Source organism: Gobio gobio (genome assembly GCF_949357685.1).
Source record: "Gobio gobio genome assembly, chromosome: 19".
Classification (NCBI taxonomy): Eukaryota; Metazoa; Chordata; class Actinopteri; order Cypriniformes; family Gobionidae; genus Gobio; species Gobio gobio.
In genome coordinates, this window is record NC_137112.1 from 18,903,635 (window position 1) to 18,924,703 (window position 21,069).

The 21,069-nt window shown below is 43.3% G+C and overlaps 1 protein-coding gene across 6 annotated transcripts in view; it reads right to left on the reverse strand.

The window, feature by feature from the left end:
• pank4 (pantothenate kinase 4 (inactive)) overlaps nt 1-19,991 on the reverse strand; it is a 63,993-nt gene extending 44,002 nt beyond the window's left edge. The window contains exons 1-9 of one of the 6 annotated variants that reach the window (XM_079843972.1): nt 19,850-19,987; nt 19,334-19,428; nt 16,285-16,493; nt 15,975-16,158; nt 15,726-15,818; nt 15,474-15,627; nt 1,152-1,333; nt 771-852; nt 593-693 (exon numbers count right to left, since the gene is read on the reverse strand). In XM_079843972.1, coding sequence (XP_079700098.1) covers nt 593-693; nt 771-852; nt 1,152-1,333; nt 15,474-15,627; nt 15,726-15,818; nt 15,975-16,158; nt 16,285-16,493; nt 19,334-19,428; nt 19,850-19,967 — 1,218 coding nt within the window. In that variant the 5' untranslated portion in view covers nt 19,968-19,987. Of the gene's footprint in view, nt 1-592; nt 694-770; nt 853-1,151; nt 1,334-15,473; nt 15,628-15,725; nt 15,819-15,974; nt 16,159-16,284; nt 16,494-19,333; nt 19,429-19,705 lie in introns of all 6 variants that reach the window. The other 5 variants (XM_079843975.1, XM_079843974.1, XM_079843973.1 and 2 more) reach the window with 5 other exon arrangements.
• Between the last annotated feature and the right edge of the window lie 1,078 nt (nt 19,992-21,069).

A 21,069-nucleotide genomic window follows, 5' to 3' on the forward strand; every position in this document is an offset into this window, starting at 1 on the left:
AAAAAAATGGTACTTTCCATGTGGTCAATATATATAAACTATTAATTGATTGAATTTACAGAAAAAGGTACTATATCTTGATATATATCGTTATCGATATTTGAGATGACTTATATCGTGATATGAGATTTTGGTCATATCGCCCAGCCCTACATCACACTGGATAATATCCATGGCAGCACACGCATATATTTATAAAAAATAACCTTCTGAGACTGCTAATACTGCTCTAATACTGCTAATACCAGTGATGGCACAACAGTTAAAGGATGAGCATTTCTTGAAAGCAAAAAGCATCCAGAGAAAACTCCAAGAAAAGCCTGGATGGATAAGTACTTACTGAAAACTGAGGCAAAAGGTTACGGAATAGACGGGGAAGATGGTTGGAGAAGAAAAAAAGAAAAGAGATGAAATGAGAACATTATGGAGAACACAAAATAGGTCATGAAGGATAAGCAGCATGCAGCTCAGTTGACCAAATCTATAAATACTGCACTTAAGATTTGTCTCTCAAAATAAGTTTTCTAAAAAATAAAAATAAAATACTGCAGCAGCAAGTTTATGACAGGCACCTTCTTTGTGCCAAACTTACCGTTCCGCTACGAGCTCGCTGCACGGGATTTAACTCTGGAGATACACTCATGAGACCAGAGCTGCCAGCATAGTTCTCTCCCCAGCTGTACTGGTTAGGGTCTAACAAACAAAAAAAAGTCAGTAAAACAAACTACTAGTTCTAAACAAGTTTGATTATGTATATGACAATAACTTACTGTCTTCTTCTGCCCCCTTCAAAAAGGCTCCAATAGCACCAAGATACCCTTCATGTCTTAGAAATAAAGCCTGGACCTCCCCCTACAAATAAATCCAATTTATTATCAAAATATCCACACAACATAGCAGTATGCAATGAGATTTTTATCTTAAAAATGAAAGTGAGAAATAACATGTAGTCCTTGTATTATACAATAAGAAATATAAGAGACACTATGATAGCTATGATAGAAATCAGTTGCCTGGGACAATGATCGATTACACAAAATATTTGACAGAATGGCACGTTTGACCTGATCAAGTTTTTCCAGCAAGACATTTAATCATTATTGATACGTTATTAAACAGCTTATGAACAATAAAAATGAACGGTTGGAGACCTTAGTGAAGAAGTTGATGCTGTAGGTGATGGTGTGCATGGTGACGGGGTGTCCTCGAATGAAGAAGCCTCCGAAATATACTCTGGTAAGGTTATGCAGTTTGGCATAGAGGCAGGCCAGCTGTCCAATGTCATTGCTTATCATGTGCAGTAGGCTCTTTGCCATGTCTTCTTTGGAGAACTCTGAGTAATACATACAAATACAAAATGCCCATCTAAGTAAGTGAGATCTTAAAACCGCCATGTCAGGGTTTTTCCTGTGTCAAAAATGGTCTTCAGTGCTGGCGGACAAACACGGTCATCCACACACACAGTACAAAGTACCCTACCCACGTGAATTGTGAGCTCAGTACTGACAATAAATCCAAAATAAATGCAAGTCAACACCATTGCTGAATATTTTCTCCTTAAAACTGCAGTGAAAAAAAGACACAGTTGGAAATTGCTGGTGTTTCTTATGTCACAAACTACCTTATAAACGTCAATGGCAGGCTTTAACATAGGCCTAAATTAACTATTAACTATAGCCTATCATTAACTATGATCTGAAGCAGGGGAGTATCAAGAGAAGCCAGGTTATCCCAGCATATTTTTCTGTTGATATGAAAAATCAGGTACATTTAGCAACATAGCGGGCAGTGGTGGAAAGAGTACTGAAAAAGCATACTCAAGTAAAAGTACTGTTACTTGTCAAAAAATGTAGTGTAGTAACCTTATTAGATTAGATTAGATTAGATTCAACTTTATTGTCATTACACAAGTACAAGTACAAGGCAATGAAATGCAGTTTAGGTCTAACCAGAAGTGCAATAGCAGCAAGTGCAGGATATACAACGGTTGCATAAGTGCTTATACCCTGCAAATTAAAAATGTAGCTTACTCTTTTATGGATAATTCTCAGTAAGAACAAAAAAAAACATGTGATCACCAACAGTATTTTAGTATTCAATATTTCTCCAAGTTTTTTTTTTTTTTCGACTGCTAGCACTAAAAATACAGCCATGTAATATTTAAGAAAGCAACCAATAATCTGGTAACATTTATGACAACCAGTCTGTAGAGGTTTTCTTGCGGTTAATTAAAAAAGGTTGCAAAGCGTTTGTAACGAGTAGGAAAATAGTGTGGCCCCTTTAAGAGTGTGCGCTCCCTGTTGGACTGCCTGCGTTTTGTGTGTGTGCGCACTGCGCCTCGAGCTCCCATGTGTGCGGATTATTAGATTAACAATTTTAAGTTTAAAAAAAGCAGAGTTCTTTCATTTCAAGACACATGTACTGCTTTAATTTCAATGGATGTTTTCTCTGTAAAAAGAATACACTTCAGCAATCAGAATTGAGAAACTAAAAATTGTCACCACTAATTTTTTGCTTGCAATTAAAAAATAAACCTGATTTAAATATAAATCTGATGTTTTATTAAAGTTACATGTTATATACATGGACAAAAATTTTAAATCGCCATGTAATAACACATAACATTAAAATATGCACTTCAATAAGCCGACAGAAAGCAGGTTAATGCATTTACATGTTGAGCGAAACAGATGTAAGGGACACAGATCTAGCAGTGACAATCGGTTAATGCCTAATGCACTAAAGCCTGGCAAACAATCAAGCTAAATTAAGAGTTTCCAGCAGATGGCACAGCGAGCTCATGCAGCGCTAACAGAATATGTACCATTTGTGCGTGTATTATAAAATGTAACATTCTGCAGTAAATGTTTAGTAATTGTTTAAGGCAATTTCATGATTTCAGTCATGATACACATATATATATATATATATATATATGACCAGTAATTTTCGCCGTCATCACCCGGGTGTAGTGCCAGAAAATGCGAATGAGAAGTCGCGCGTGCTGTGAGAAAATTTGTCCCTGCACTCATCCGAAAGCGCGCACGTCTCACAGCGCACAAATAGTTCTCTTTCAAGTCTTGCTCTTGAATGGACAAACTCACACAAAAAGTATGTCAACATGTCCATCTTGATGAGTATTCTAGCAGACATAGTCTGTATATGCCTAAGTAAACTTTATACAGTCGAGAAAGACGACGCATATCTGTGCATTAGGTCTTAAAGGGGCAGTAGCCTTTACTGCTGTCTGTTTAATGTCAAACAACATGAGACAAGGACATCACTCACTGCTCTTGATTGAATAGCTTTTGTAAGTTTAATAGGATTAATCTTTAATTTATACAGTCAAATATGCAATGTTATTTTACATTTGTTCAATTTCTGTACCTGAAAACTAATGTTAGACATACCTGAAAAACCTGAAGAGCATAGTTTATTTTATTAGTATCTTTGCTCAATAATATTTATTTGTGCTGCTGCTTGTATGCAAATTATTTGTTCTTATTATTTTCTTTATTTTTATTTGACAGTAGTCCTTTTTTCCCCTGAACATAGCAAATACTGAACCGTACCGAAACCGTGAACCTAAAACCGTGATACAAACCGAACCGTGAGCAATCTGTACCGTTATATCCCTAGCGTAACGTATGCGAGGGGGTGCCACAAAATGGAGAACATTTTCAAAGGATGCCATGACTGAAAAAAGGTTGGGAAACACTGCACTAACCAGCAACAACAACCCCCTTTCAAAAAGCGTGCGCGCCTCTAGGCTGGTCGCTTTGTTGATTTGACAGGAGCATAGACAGACGGGAGTCACACGAGTGGCGTTCCATACACAGGACTGATTATTCGTCTTAACCAATCACGTTGACAGGAAAACAATAAACATAATGTCACGACCGACTGCAGGTTTAGGGAAAATAGCACAGTAAAAGTACTGATACAGAACTTAAAATGTACTCAAGTACAAGTAAAAGTACACTGTTTTTAAACTACTTAATAAAGTACAATTCCTGAGAAAAACGATACTCGGTTACTTAACGTAACCTCGGTTCTCTCTAGAAGAGGGAACGAGTATTGCGTAAGTTCCTTACGCTACGGGAAAGTATTCTTTCTTCGAGATTTCTGAAAAACCCAAAATTATCCTTAATTTTGTAACATTGTCAACGCAGTGCGGCAGCCTGGCAGACCATAGCAGGCTATTCCAGCGTGCTATTGGCTGCTCTGCTGGCAACTGCAGCAGCCTATCGGTGAGCCCGCGTGACGTGGCGACCAATGAGGGCGCTTCGCGCCCACCTGGCTTAATTTGCCTACAGGTGGGGCGTGGCCACGTGTATATAAGCAGGGCTCACGGGCTGCATATTCGGTTTTCGTAGTTCTGAAGCGTAAAAGCCCGCGGGGCGCACGGCAAGGAACGCAATACTCGTTCCCTCTTCTAGAGAGAACCGAGGTTACGTTAAGTAACCGAGTATCGTTCTCTTACGAGAGGTTCTCTCGTATTGCGCAAGTTCCTTACGCTACGGGAACATATTGTCAACGCCGTGCGCGCCTCGCATACAGCATATGTATCCCAGGGAACCGGGGACCATAACACTGCTCGGGCAGGGTGGCCGGTAAAGGAAACGGGCCACCACATATACGGACACTTCGTTTGAACTGACGGGTGGTTACAACGGGTGGTTACAACACCCTGCCTTATGAATGAGGGAACGGCACCTGCCGGTCGCCTTCAAATTCACCACACCTTGTCTCATGAATGAGGGAACGGCAAGGCCGGTCGCCTTCAAATTCACAATATCTTGTCATATGAGTGAGGTAACGGCACCGCCGGTCACCTTCAAACTCACAATAGCTCTTTTCGTAAATGAGGGAACGGTACCGCCGGTCTCCTTCAAATTTACATAAGCCTTGTACCGAACTTACTACCAGTATGTGAGCTATGTCTGCGCAGAATCACCGGGCAGAACCAACAGCCTTATTGAACTGATAACACTTTCGCCTGTAAGGCAGGAACTTCCAGATTGTAAAATCTCACGAACGTAGACGGGGAGGCCCAGCCTGCCGCCACGCAAATATCGTGGATGGAAATCCCTCTGGCCCAAGCCCACGAAGAGGCCATGCCTCTGGTGGAGTGTGCTCTGACACCTAGCGGGCACTGCAGGTGTTTGGAAGCGTATGCAGTTGCAATCGCGTCCACTATCCACCTGGACAGGGTCTGTTTCGAGGAGGCGAGACCTTTAGCGCGCCCTCCAAACGAAACAAATAGCTGCTCAGAACGCCTGAAGGCGGCGGAGCGTGTGACATAAACCCTCAATGCCCTGACAGGGCAGAGGATATTGCCACCGTCCCCCTCGTCGGATGCTGGCAGAGCCGAGAGGGAGATAATCTGCGCCCTGAAAGGAGTGCCGATCGCTTTGGGGACATAACCATGCCTCGGTCTGAGAATGACCTTAGAGTCATTAGGACCGAACTCCATACACGTCGGGCTCACTGAGAGCGCGTGTAGATCCCCCACGCGTTTCACTGAAGCCAGAGCTATCAGGAACGCGGTTTTTAGCGAAAGGAACCTTGGTTCCACAGTCTCGAGCGGTTCAAAGGGATGAGCCTTCATGGCCTCTAGGACCAAGGCCAGATCCCAAATAGGAACCGATGGGAGCCGCGGGGGATTCATCCGTCTAGCTCCTCTGAGGAAACGGATGATGAGCTCGTTCCTTCCTAGCGTGCTGCCTAGCGTCGTCTGGGCGAACGCTGCTATAGCCGCTACATACACTTTGAGCGTGGAAGGGGACCTGCCCAGTTCCAAGAGCTCCTGGAGGAAGGAGAGCACCCGCTGGACCCCACATTGCTGCGGTTCCAATCCCTTGGAAGCACACCACTCAGTGAACACCGACCACTTAGAACTATATAACCGCCTCGTCGAGGGGGCTCTAGAGTGTGAGATCGTGTTCATAACCCCTTCGGGCAGGTCAACGGGTATCCGTTGGTCACCCATACATGCAGAGACCATCGCTCTGGATGGGGATGCCAAACTGACCCTCCTGCTTGAGAGAGGAGGTCTGCTCTCAGCGGAACTGGCCAGGGGGGTGAGTGCGACAGCTTCACCAGCTCTGGGTACCAAATCTGGTTCTCCCAGCGCGGCGCTATAAGGAGCACCGGGCGGCGCGTTTCCCTGATTTTCGCTATAACCTGGGTCAATAGGGAAATCGGCGGGAAAGCATACAGCGGGAGGCTGGGCCAAAGTTGGGACAGCGCATCCTCGCTTTTGGACAAGAACGTCGAGCAGCGGGCGTTCTCTTTTGTTGCAAAGAGGTCGAGCTCCGCTCTGCCGAATAGGCGCCATACCAGCTGGACTGTCTGGGGGTGCAGGGACCATTCTCCTGGGAGAATGAGGCCCCTGGACAGCTTGTCCGGGCCCACGTTGAGGTGGCCCGGAACGTGCGCCGCTCTCAGCGAGCGCAGCGAGCTGTGTGCCCACACGAGCAGGCGTTCCGTCAGATTGCCCAGACACCTGGACCTGACACCGCCCCGCCGGTTCACGTAGGACACCACCGTGGTATTGTCCGACCGGACCAACACATGGTGTCCCCGTATAAACGGGAGAAACTGCTTGAGCGCGTTCTCTACCGCTATCATCTCCAAACAGTTTATGTGTAGGAGTTTTTCTCCGCTCGACCAGAGGCCCGAGGCCGGTCTGCCCTCGAAAACGGCGCCCCAACCCGAGGTGGAGGCGTCCGTCGAGATGACTTTGCGGTGTGAGATGGCTCCCATTGTCACTCCCCGCTGGTACCAGTCGGCTACTAACCAGGGCTCTAGGGCTGCAACACAGCCCTGAGTCACTCTGATCCTGAAACCTCCGGCAGCCCAGGCTCTGTGAGGCACTCGGGCGTTTAACCAGCGTTGCAGCGGGCGCATGCGCATTAAGCCCAGCTGGAGCACAGCTGCAGCTGAGGCCATACGTCCCAGCATCCTCTGAAAAAGCTTGAGAGGTGCGATTTTGCCCGGCCGGAAGTACGCAGCCATGCGCCGAACTTGGCGCGTGCGTTGTGGTGACAGGCGGGCAGACATAGCCACAGTGTCCAGATTCAAACCCAGAAATGAGGTTGATTGCGTGGGCACTAATGAGCTCTTGGTCCAGTTGACCGTGAGCCCCAGGCTGTCCAAATGGCTGAGCAGCATTGCCCTGTGGGCGAGGAGCTCGGCCTCTGACTGCGCCAGGATGAGCCAGTCGTCCAAGTAGTTCAATATTCGCATCCCCCGGTTTCTCAGGGGAGCGAGGGCCGCGTCCATGCACTTCGTAAATGTACGGGGTGCTAGTGACAGGCCGAACGGAAGGACGGTGTATTGATAAGCCTGGCCGTCGAAGGCGAATCGTAAGAATGGCCTGTGACGCGGCGTTATCTTGATTTGAAAATATGCGTCTTTCAAATCTAGGGAAATTAGCCAGTCTCTCGGGCGAATATGCGCGAGGATCTGCTTGGTCGTAAGCATCTTGAACGATCTCCTCAAAAGAGCTTTGTTCAGACGCCTCAGATCCAGAATCGGTCTGAGCGACCCGTCCCTTTTTGGCACGAGAAAATATCGGCTGTAAAAGCCTGACTCGCTCATAGAATGGGGAACCGGTTCTATAGCCCCTTTGCACAGCAGCGTGGCTATCTCCGCTCGAAGTAGATGTGCTACTTCTTCGCTCACTCTCGTCTCTATACGCGCACAGAAGCGCGGAGGGCGGCGAGCGAACTGCAGAGTGTAGCCGTGCTTCACTGTTCTCAGCACCCATTCTGATACACCTGGAATGGCTTCCCACGCTTTCGCGTGTGCCAAACGGGACAGAACGGCCTCTGGGCTCGAAACGCCGCGTTTTGCGGGTTTGACGGCCCGTATAAGAGGGGCGGGCGCGGCGCGTAGCGCCTGGGGCATAATGTTCGCGAAAATGTGTGAGCGCGTTTGAGCGGGCACAACTCTTACGCGTGGAACATGACCGGTTAAGAGTGGCTGTGTGACAGCGCGTGTGGTGGCTAGGCGTGGACGCAGACAAGCGGACACGTGACCTAACTCTAGCACTCGAGCGGCCGGAGGCCGCTTTATGTGAGTGGGGGACACGGGGTTTATAGTGCTTATGTGCAGGGGTGAACACAGAAAAGTGGGCACATTTACTGCATTTGAAACACATACGGCGTGAGCCGTGCAACCAGAAATAATGCAACTTTTGTGATTTCTCTGGTTCGCCGTAAAAACGGCGGTGGTTGACAGGCGAGAGGGCGTTTTTGCCGGCTCGTTGGCTGCGTGAAATTCCTCTGCAGCAGCCACAGTGGTGGGGGCTGACCGGAAAAAGAGTTTTGACGGTGGTCCGGCCGCAGCGGGACTTAACCGTCGTTTCTTGCCTCTGGCTAGGAGGGCTTTGGAGGCTCGGACTTCAGCACGATCCTAGGCCGGGGGCCCCGAGGGGGAGGCGGCTTACCGTGGCTGGAAGAGCGCGATCTGGGGGCGGCCGCTCGGTCTTCGCTGAGACGAAGGGGGCCGCGCCGGGCGCTGCGTGGAGCTCGGTGCTGGCTGGTCGCGAGGACGGCGAGCAACGGAGCTACCGCTGGCGCCTGGGCGTCGAGGCAGGAAGAGGTTCATGGCCTGCGTCGTCTTCTGTACTTCGGAGAAACGGTCGACGATCCCCTTGACCGCTGGTCCGAAGAGCCCAGATGGAGAGAGCGGGGCGTTTAAGAAGGCCGCGCGCTCTGTTTCTCGCATGTCCGCGAGCGTGAGCCAGAGGTGGCGCTCAGCTACCGTGAGGGAGGCCATAGAGCGTCCGAGGGCCTGTGCTGCGGTCTTGGTAGCGCGGAGGGAGAGATCCGTCGCGCTTCGCAAATCCGTGATCAGCTCAGCGTCACAGCTCCTCTCGTCCAGATCACGGAGGAGATTGGCTTGGAGGATTTGCAGCACGGCCATAGAGTGCAGAGCAGACGCAGCTTGACCGGAGGCAGCGAAAGCGCGGCCGATCAGCGATGACGTCACTCTGCAGGCCTTAGACGGGAGGGCAGCCTTTGAGCGCCAACCAGAAGGCGGGCAAAGGTGCGCTGCGACCGCCTCTTCCACCGGAGGGATAGCGTTGTAGCCTTTCTCAGCCGCGCCGTCAACTTGTGAGAGCGTCGAAGAAGCCTGAGACGAGACCCTCGCGGAGAATGGCGCGTTCCAGGACTTCGCGAGCTCCTCGTGAAGCTCTGGCAGAAAGGGTGCAGTCCTGGCGGTGGGCGCACGGCGGCGACTGTTCAGGAAGCATCCGTCGAGCCGATTCGGCGCTGCCACCTTAGGCGGGGCCCATTCGAGGCCTAGCTGCTCGACAGCCCGGGTGAGAAGGCGCAACAGTTCGGCGTCCTCACCCGCTCGAGAGCGTCCGGAGGCTCGGACTGAAGAGGTCGCGGAAGTCCATTCCTCGCTGTCGGAAGCCATGATGGAGCAGCTGTCGGCGCGTTCCGCGGCCGCATCCGCCTCATCCCCAGAGGCGGCAACAGAAATGGCGGCCTGGGGTGGGGGCGGGGAAGGCGAGAGTGAAGCGGGCGGGAAGGGTTCCGGCGAGCTTCTCTCGGCCAACTCCGGAGTCCGCTGCGAGCGGCGCTTTTTCCTGCGCAGCTTAGCAGAGACTGGAGGGATGTCATCTTCGAACTGATCGAGTCGAGCCCGCAGGGTCGACATCGTTAGTTCGTCGCACTCCAGGCATCCGCCGGCGTGATTACGGCCCAGGCAGAGAGCGCAGATCACATGGCGGTCCTCGGAACTGAGCTGCGCGTGACACGAGCCGCAGGTGGAACGAGACATTTTTAGAAAAACGCTCGGCTCTTTTTGTGAAAGTGTGACGCAGCGGCGACAACACTGAGCAATAAAAGGATATAATGCTGCCGGATAGCAGAGCAGGCACGGATGGCTGAAGGTGGCGCGATGCTGCCGGCTTCTTCAGGCGCTGTCCTCTGCTTGCTCGTCTGCACGTTCAACGGCGGCGGGTTCCAGATCCAGCGATGCGAAGGGCTTCGCTGAAGAAAAGAAAATCGAATATGCAGCCCGTGAGCCCTGCTTATATACACGTGGCCACGCCCCACCTGTAGGCAAATGAAGCCAGGTGGGCGCGAAGCGCCCTCATTGGTCGCCACGTCACGCGGGCTCACCGATAGGCTGCTGCAGTTGCCAGCAGAGCAGCCAATAGCACGCTGGAATAGCCTGCTATGGTCTGCCAGGCTGCCGCACTGCGTTGACAATGTTACAAAATTAAGGATAATTTTGGGTTTTTCAGAAATCTCGAAGAAAGAATACTTTCCCGTAGCGTAAGGAACTTACGCAATACGAGAGAACCTCTCGTAAGAGAACTACTCAATTACAGTAACGAGAGTATTTGTAATTCGTTACTTTACACCACTGATAGCCGGTGAATTATATATACAGCTCTGGAAAAAATTAAGCGACCACTTAAAGTCCCTGTAAAGTCAAAAATAAATATGTGTTCTGAGTTTGTCACACCACAGACAAATGTGTTATTAAAAAAAAATGATGAAATCAAGAAGAGGTGGATTAATTTTGTGAACAGCTACCTTGATGGAGGTACCTTGATGTAAATAATGGATAGAATAAAAAGTGTCTGCTGCACTGATAAGGGAAGTAAAAGTGACAACAGTGAGTAAATACACAAAAGCACGAGCATACACAGCATCAACAGAAAACGGTAATAACGGTGCAGTATAAAACACTTGAATAGTGACTTAACTCAGTGAGAGCATTTGTGAAGCTACAGATGGCAAAATTTTGGCGAAGGTGTTCAGAGAACACCAGCCAGCAGCCAAGCATATTTCTTGAATGTACCTTTAGACCAAGCTCATGAAGATGCAATGGCTCTCGTAGAATGTGCCCTGATGTGGAAAGGGCAGTCCTGGCCCAGACTAGCATACGACAATGCAATAGCATCCACTATCCAGTGGTACAGCCTCTATTTAGAGACAGCACGTCCTTTAGAACAGCCCCATAGCACAAAAAAAGCTGGTCTGACTGACGAAAGGATGGCGTTCTATTAACGTATACCTTAAATGTACCTAAACAGCACTCAGCGGCAGAGCACCAGCGTCACGCGAGGTCACTGATTTTGCCTTTCTTTCTGCCCTGTGGTGTGTCTAACCAGGCAGGTCTGTGCCACTGAAGAGATTCTGACGAAAGGATGGCGTTTTATTAACGTATACCTTAAATGTACCTAAACAGCACTCAGCGGCAGAGCATCAGCGTCACGCGAGATCACTGATTTTGCCTTTCTTTCTGCCCTGTGGTGTGTCTAACCGGGCAGGTCTGTGCCACTGAAGAGATTCTGAGGTAATTGCCGCACTCCTCGCCTTTTATACTGCCAGGTTACCCCTACAGTATTAGCATGTGATTTGCATATAGCTCAGCAATTGGCCAGTTTTTCTAACTGGCGTTAGCCTATTAGATTTTAGGAAATTATAGAAAAGAGATTAACCCGCAGCGTTTTCAACGCAGTGTTGAAGTGACCGCTCTCGAAAGGGAACTGTATGTGTCTGCTCAATACACTGTGAGCCGAACGAGAGTCGCAGCACAAATGCAGCAGGAGTCAGATTTTATTCATCACAAGAGCGAAGAGCTGACAGAGAAGATGATAGCTGAAGATTTGGGCTGCGGCCAAAATACCCTTAAATAGGGCACTATTTGAGGGGACAGCCATTTGTAGTGGTGTCCGAAACCATAGTGGATGTTATCGAGTGCACTCATTCAATCCCACAGTTCACTGCAATAACGAGTGTACAACTGATGTACGCTCAAAAGCTAGAGAATACCCATAATGCACTGTGAGAGTTGCGCGTCGAATGAATTCCCGCGTCTCACCACAAGATGGTGTCCGCAACTTTTCCAAAACGCTTTTCTAATGTGGCTACAGCGTATACAGGTATAAATTCCTTTTTTATTGATTATTAAATTGTATAATTGTGTTTTATACATGCTAGTTCACACGAGAGTCCAAGATAAATCTTTTCATTTACTGGAGCTGCAATTTTGCTACGTTTCAACTGATTATTAAACAGCAAGAACAAACTATGCAAAGCGGCAGCCCTTCTGGCACACTCAAGATCCGAATTCACTCACTCTTTTCATTCACTCCTTCAAGTGGACTATATTAGTGGAGTAATGTAGGGAATCGTGAATGAGGGTATGGGGGCGATTTCGAACGCAGCATTGGTTTCAAAGCGAAATGTAAAAGCCCCCATTTAAGTGAGTTTGTCATTGAACCGTTTTGTTGTTGTGTTTTTCATTAAGAATAATAGGCTAATGAACCCACAATTCAAGCAACCCGTCCCCGAATTGGAGCTAATTCTAAACCGAAAGTAAAATGAGCACGGCCGCAGGGGCATTCATTCACGGCTGCACTGCGTGTCCAGTCTGGCGCGTTTTCAATTCATGCCTATGGAAGCTTAACTTCCATAGAAATTCACTGAAAACACTCGTTTTGCCGTTATGAATGCCCGAGCGGCCGTGTGCATTTTACTTTCGGTTTAAAATTAGCGATTTGAAAAGCCCCCGCCGGTGATATTGGTTTTTATCGGTGTTATCACACGCCGATTAACTGGTGGGAACATTTCCTCACGTCACATCCCTACCGTATGTTAATCCATGCATCTTTCAGTGGGCGGAACTGTTTTAAGTTATTGATAAAGAGTAGTGCTGGGCAAATTATCGTGTTAACACACGCGCGCCAGTCTCGTGCACACATCGAGTTCTCTTTCGCTCTTGAACAAAAAATAACAGAGAATTTTGCAAAAACGCCAGTTTTGCAGAGTATTCTCATATTAGGAGTCTTAAATTAGTTACAGCTTTTCTTAATTGCTAAAACACAATTTCGGAAACCTTGCTCCATTTTCTGAAAACATTAAACACAAAACCTCATCTTCAAGCACTATTTACAAAACCTCAGAAACCTCTTGCAAAATGAAACTTTCGCCTCAAAACAGTTTTACCTGTGTTCAAAATCAAGCACTGCTCTCAAATCATAAACAAAGTGATCAAAATGATATACACTATCAAGCAGTCAATAAACAATACACCAAAAAATAGAAAACACATTGTTCAAAACATATAGTTCTCAGGGAGAAGTACATTTTTAATCTCAAAACAAATTTCATGTCTTAGTCACGAAAACATGTTCTATCATAGTAGATCAAAATTGATTAGAAATTACTACTCTGCTTTGCTCTTTGCATTTTTTTATTCTTGCCCTCCTCCTCTTCTTCGTCGCCCACCTCGCATAAGCACTCGTCCTTTCACATTGGATATAGAAGAAACATTCTCAGACTTTCTCCTTCCACCTTCAACAACCTGTTTGCTCTGTGAACTGGCTTATATTGGTTGTGTCACATCATTTGAAACAGGTTAAATCAATTTTGAGTGGTTGTGTTCAATCAATGACATTTGTTCTTTATTTGTATTTGATTGTTGCCACTTGTGTTTACCAGTATGGATGACATGTGCATTAGAGTGGAGAATGTGTTTTGAGAATGAGAGTTTTGCTGAAAAGTCTAAGTGAGATCTGCAAATTGTGTTTTACCATGTGAAATGGTTTAAGGTATTGACAACAGACTGCAGAATTAGCTAAATGAGTTCAGGCAACTGAGAACTTTGTTCAGCCAAAGGGTTTTAGTGTTTTAGCAATTTAGAAAAACTGTAAATAACGTCTTAAATGAACTTGTGAGAAAATGAGATGCGTGGGACAGCGCGTCAGATCCGCGTCATGTTCGGCAGCAGCCGATCTTAAAGGTATGCTGGTGATAAAGTTAACGTGGTAACAATGAACTAACGTATACATCAGTAAACACATAGCATTCGTATCTCACTACGCTACTCTGCCAGTACATACAAAGATAGATCAAAGTGACATTACGTTAACCAACCATTCAGAAACGTCCTGTTTGAACTTCGTTGGGTTCGTCATCTTGTTCCGGGTCCGACTCCGGTTCAAATTGAAAAGGTTGCACAGATGTGTCCTCAGAAACTCCTGTTGCCATTCTTTCTCGAAAATATACCCTCAACTGTTGTCAAGGCAACACTCTACTTGTGTTGTGTCAAAACGCCTCACAGAACAGAGGGGCGGGGTGAGCAAAGCTCATTATTATTAAAGTCACATGCACTGAAATGGCTTTCTGGAAACAGAGCTGTTTTCTTACAATACTATTGAGAATTTTTAATTAAAGTATATTACAAACTTTTCATTTAGACACTAAAGAATCATATTAACTTGTACAAAAATGGCATTATATGACCCCTTTAATGATGATTAATCTATATTTAATTTATTATTTATGCAGTTAAGAAACGTGTTGATAACTTTATTCAATTTCTGTGTAGACTATGTCTAACAGGGAAGGCCATGCGTAAATATAACATTTATTATAATGGGTTCATGTAAAGATTGTTTTAAGTTCAATTAAATTAAAAGTTGTTATTTTTTAAAGCCTAATAAATGTTGAAATTGGTAGCTTTCAGTTATACTGTAATGTAACGTCATTGATGTTTCATAGAGACATTAGTATCAGTGATACTGGCCTTCATTCATAAAAAGATGCCATTACAACAATTATTTATAATATGCTCTCTTTAAATTGTTTCTTCATTAATTTGGAAAGTAACGGAAATGATTACAATATCAAAATATTAAAAACTCCAGTTTTTTTTTTATTGCGATTAATCATGATTAATTACAGAAAAAATTTGATTAATTAGTTTTTTTTAATCGATTCACAGCACTAATACAGAGACATGGACGAATGAGCAGGATGTGCTTGATTTAATTTTTTTTTATTAAAAAATATATTTAAAATATAAATATATTTTTAAAAAGAGCAATAGCCTAAGCTGCGCCTAAATGGTCGAACACACACAGAATGTCAAAATGCCAGCCTTTGTGAGTATTCAAATAAACACATGCTGACGTAAGCACTGTGTAGCACTGTACTTCTCACACACAAACACACATGCACAAGAAGAGGATTTATGCTCTTCAGGTAGCAACTCAACTTCAAAGTGAAAGCGCTGCATGATAATTCCATATTGCAACTTATTGTTTGTTGTACATTTGTTTGTTTTTGTCTATGGACCTAATAATGTTACTATTTTTTAAATGTTACTGACAAAAAAAATAATAATAATAAAAAATGTTTTTTTGCTGTGCCTCTTTTTGGGAAAACGCATTAACCAAAAATGAAAAAATGTATCCTTGGTCAAAAAAAGGTTCCCAGCCGCTGCTTTAGACCTTCAAAAGGACAATGCAGGTCTCTGTTACATTTCCCTCATATCATACACGCCTTTGTGAAACCAAAAACCTTTGGCTTCATTTCACACTAATAACACTACCAACTGGGTGAAGGGTCAAATGACTCTTCCTGGGTGAGGAAAACATATCATACAATAAAATGCCTCGTTACAATCAATGCACATGATCTTTACTTTACCTTTGTCTGTGGTGGCTGATTTCCCAAAGCTACTTGCAATGAGGTCACCGGTTAAACCCAGGGACCCGTAAGCACCTCCATAGATGTCTTTAACAAGCATATCCACATTTGTGTGTTGTCCTTTGGAAGCTAACTGCAAAAGTTCATCAAACCTCTAAGACGGAGAATGGGAATGGAAATTCAAAATAAGTAAGAGCATGAAAAATAAAGAATAAACAGAAATTCCTAGTAAAAATTCACAAAATGAACCACCTTAGTTTTTGTGAGTAAAGCTCCAAGACCCCAAAAAGTGCCACCACCTATAGAACTGCCACCAATACGCTCAAATTTGTCCTCCGATTCAACCTTTAAAAACAACATATGGACGCTCCCTTTAGAAAGTCACATAGTCTACAAACTCAGCATTTCTTTGTGTGTGTGTGTGTGTGTGTGTGCGTGTGTGTGTGTGTGTGTGTGTGTAATGTCACAGTGACATTTAGATCCAGTGCAGTATGGATATACCTTTACTATTGAGACTCCAGAGCCAATATTTATAAGCAGGTAAGGGAAGATGTCCGGGTGTGTATTCTGGAACCGGAATTCAGAATCAGCGTGTTTGGCATACACAAAAGCCTCATGGGGGATATTCTTCAGAACAAAGTTGCATCCCTTAATCAGACAAGTCATTTCATCCTCTTTGTCCACTCTAAGAAAAAAAATTATACAGTATAACCCCCATTACAACACTTCACAAATAAAAGCTTGATTACTTAAATCCTTGAACTTAAAGCATGTCTGTATTGTTCTCAGTAAACTCTAAAATCCCACTTACTTTAGCTTTAACTTTTTTTCTATCAAGTCCTTGAACTTGTACGCCCCTCCACCAGTAGCTTTGATAACTTTGGTTTCTGTGTTAACCAAGTGATCCTTAATGAAATCCAGGCAGGTTTCAATGTAAGCATTCTCAAACTTGATAAAGTGAAGACGAGCAGTAATCTCTTCCTGTACAGATATCTCATAAAGAGGGTCACCCTCTGTTTCCTGGAAACCAGAAAAATCAAAAATATAATACATGATTAAAAAAGACAGTAAAACCATGACATTATTTTCAAAACATGACCTGAGATATGTGGCATTCCAAGGTCTAGCTTCACTCTAATAACAGATGGACAAGCACATTTGTAGATAGTGTACTTATCCATAAAGCCAGACACTTATAACGTTGCCATTACTGATCATTCATGTAGGAAATTAATATAGGTAAATCCCCTTGTCAGGTCACTCTCACATACTGAGGATGTGTATAATCCTATGCTGTTACTACTACTGCTGCTACTGATGTTCCCACTGGTGTGTGTGGTGGTCTTTTGGTCCCTTTTCTGTATTCGTTCAACAACAAAATCAACAAGAATCTAATACTAAAATATATTTCTTTACATAATTTTTTCCTAAATAACATGTGTTAAAACCAAGTATAAGGTTGTGTAACATGTTTACGTTGCTTCAAAAAAAAAACCTACAAAATATAGAACATTTATTTTCTAATTTGTTATTGCCATATCAGCATCGAAGGTTGTTTTCACTGCCTAAAAAATAAAAACAATATTTTGTATTTCATATTTCATTATTTTCTACCACAAACTTAATCAGCTATTAAATATTTATTTCATAATTACTAAATTAGCTATTATTAATAACTATCACCTTTTTTTCGTCAAATCCTGAGTAAACACTAAAAGTGTACTGATAGTGGCACGCTCTGAGCTTAAAAACCAAGCTAACTAATAATTATTTGTTGAGCAATTCAGACATTACCGAAAATGATGATGTCTGAAATGTTTACTTTATAAATCCTAATTTCCCTTCATTTGATTGGTGGACTTAGTGCCCTTGTTATAAACAACACAGGCAATTATTTTCCCATATACATCGTGGTCACTGATTAGTCAACCAAAGCAATGTGTAGACACTCATGCCACTTATTTTACCTGTATTTCCCCCGGTCATATACGTCACGTGTCAGTGCCATGCTAAAAGTCTTATTCACGATGACAGTGATTAAGTTGTTGGTGGTCATAAATTCGCTGTACTGTTGGTTTCTAATAGGCGTTCATACACACACACACAAATCCTGTAGTGTATGACAGTTAGAACCCTTTGCAGTTACAATTAAAAGCACTACCTCCCGTGAAACCTTGATAGACTGGGATCTAATGCAAGGTTCATAGACAGTTTAGTCTACTTTCAACACCATCAAGCAGGAACTGAACTGCGTAGAAGCTCTGACACAGACATGAAGAAATTGTTAAAGGGTTAGTTCACCCAAAAATGAAAATTCTGTCATTAATTACTTGCCCTCATGTCGTTCGACACCCGTAAGACCTCCGTTCATCTTCAGAACACAAATGAAGATATTTTAGTTGAAATCTGATGGCTCTGAAAGGCCTCCATTGGCACAATGCACGGTACACTCTCAAGACCCTTAAAAGGTAATAAAGACGTCGTTACAAAGTCCATCTCACTACAGTGGTTCTACAATAACTTTATGGAGTGACGAGAATAGTTTTTGTGCGCAAAAAAACCCTAAATAACGTTTCATGAAGCTTCGAAGCGTTATGAATCAGTGAGTCGAATCATGATTCGGATCGCGTGTCAAACCGCCAAACTGCTAAAATTTGGCGATCCAAACCGCTGAATCGACTCACTGATTCATAACGCTTCAAAGCTTCATGATGCCGTGTTTTGAAATCGTCATCACTATACAAGTCGTTATTTAGGGTTTTTTTGCGCACAAAAACTATTCTCGTCACTCCATAAAGTTATTGTAGAACCACTGTAGTGAGATGGACTTTGTAACGACGTCTTTAGTACCTTTTAAGGGTCTTGAGAGTGAACCGTGCATTGTGCCAATGGAGGCCTTTCAGAGCCATCAGATTTCAACTAAAATATCTTCATTTGTTTTCCGAAGATGAACGGAGGTCTTACTGGTGTCGAACGCCATGAGGGCAAGTAATTAATGACAGAATTTTCATTTTTGGGTGAACTAACCCTTTAAATAAAGTCATTATTTTTGTTTGTTTTTTGCACACAAAAAGTACTCGTCACTTCGTAAAATTAAGGTTGCACCACTGGAGTCACATGGACTATTTTAACAATTTTTTACTACCTTTCTGGACCTTGAAAGTGTTAATTGAATAGCTGTCTATGGAGGGGTCAGAGAGCTCTCAGATTTCATCAAAAATATCTTAATTTGTGTTCCGAAGATGAACAAAGGTCTTACGGGTTTGGAATGACATGAGGGTGAGTAATTAATAACAGAAATGTAATTTTTGGGTGAACTAACCCTTTAAAACAGTGGAGATGAATGTAAACCTTTTTAGACAAAGGCCCAGCAGAGTCAGCATATCATTGGTCACAAAATCAAACAATAGTATGACTACATCAGCCTACAACTAAAACAATAATTGGTACCCTCTTTGTATTCCTGCCCCTTGGTAAGCGGTATAGAGCACTGAGCCCCAAAACATTCAGAAACAAGAACAGGTCCTTCCCTGAAGCCATACACATCTATATAACAGCCACTATTCTCTTTTACTGTTTACTTTGAAATATTCTGTACATAATGCAAATATCTATTTCTTTGCAAAATTGCAATGCAACACATTGTACCTAATTTGCACACATTATGCAAGTAATTTTATTTTATTTTTTAAATTTACATTTACTCTATAGTCATGATATATGTTGTATATTTTAGATGCAACTGCTCAGAGACAGAAAAAAAATCCTCGTGTCCTTTTTTTTTTAACTGCCTCCCTTGTCTTCACATAAAAGGCCCCTAATGTTATGTGTAACCATGGGGTTAAATGAGAAAATCTTACCTGCAAGCTTACCTTCGCTGAATGATCGAATGACCTGACTTTGGCAACTTTGTGCTGAACAGTGGAGTAATAGGCCAGCTTTGTCAAAGAGCCACCTATCAGATAAGACGAGGTCAAATTGTTTCTTTATTCTATATTCATATACTCTTAACCTTTTCTTATACGATAATTCTTCTGTTATTAACATATTACACCAGCTGTTGCTTAAGTCTATCAAAACATCTGACAATTATAATCATGACTGAACTTTGCAGTCAGAAGAACAAATACACCTCTCAACGTTCAGGTTTAATTTTATAGTCAAGATTATTCAGTTGATATTTACAGCCTCGAAGTCTCCATCAAAAATATTCGTTGATATTTCTCACATACATTGAATGAACTGTCAGATTAGCAGCACGCGCTAACAGGTTTCAACACAGCCCTGCCCAACAAACTCTGCCACGTCCAAACTCCACAAGTGACTGTACTGCGAACAAGAAAAGAACAAGGGGGGAAGTTTGCATGTGATGATACCTATATCTATAGCGAACCTCTTGGCGTTCTCCAAATTGCGGAAGATTTCATCCGGAGGCAGTGTTATGCTCTTATCCATGCTGTGAGATACTCTGTCCGCCCCTCCAGACAGCGCCATCTTACTGCGAATATTTTGCAAACTGCGACGCAACGTGAACGACGCGTCAAAGCTCAAAGCACAAAGTTTTTACGGAATTTTACAGTAAAAGTCCCATGCACAGAATATAATAATATAATATAATATAATATAATATAATATAATATAATATAATATAATATAATATAATATAATATAATATAATATAAAGTAATATAATATAATAATAGAATAGAAAGCACTATTTCCTAATCTGAAACAATTAAATTCCCAACATAATTACCTACATTAAATGGGAAGATTTATAGGTCTATGAGAATAAGATATTATTATTTATATAAAAATTATTAAAAGCCACAGTTAACATTACAATGATAATTCAGATTCCTATACATTTACATTTATTAACAATTTTATAACATGCCAGTCAACAACTGTACCTATAGTTTAATTTGAGGATGCACAATATTGATTATTTGCTGAGATTACAGATTTGTACACAAAAATGTTGTAGATAACTGAAGTAAATGGCAATTAATTGAAGAGAAGACACTTAAATAGCCATTGGCTGCGTCCCAATTCGCCTACTCATACTACGTCCTAAAAGTATGTACTCTTTTTGTGAAGAAAAAGTACATACTTTTGAGTGTGTAGCAGAAGAGTATGCAAGCTTTGGGACACACTACTTCATCATCTTTAACGGACTCTGTTACGTGCGTCCCGTCACCGTTTAAACTGCCCTGTCAATCATCATCACAGTTCAAATCCCCCACTTTCAATTTAATTTCCTACCGTATCGGAGAGAAATGTAGTCGCTCGTTGATCTGCCTTTCGTGGGTCTTTAATGCAGAGACTCCTCTCAAGTGTTAGCAAAGTTAATGGCCAAACGCATCATTACAAAAGTTCTCAATGCTGCTGAAGGAGAAATATAATGTGGATAATATTGAATAAATATATTTTCGTCCGGTTAAATACTGATAATTGCTCACTCAAACCACTTTATCTAATCCTCTCCACTTAACCGTCAGACTCGCGTAACCGTCATGTTTGTAGTTTTTAAACACTTTTTATCCGCGTTTGTAGTTCTAATCGAATCCTCGTCCATCTCGCAATGGGTTGTGGG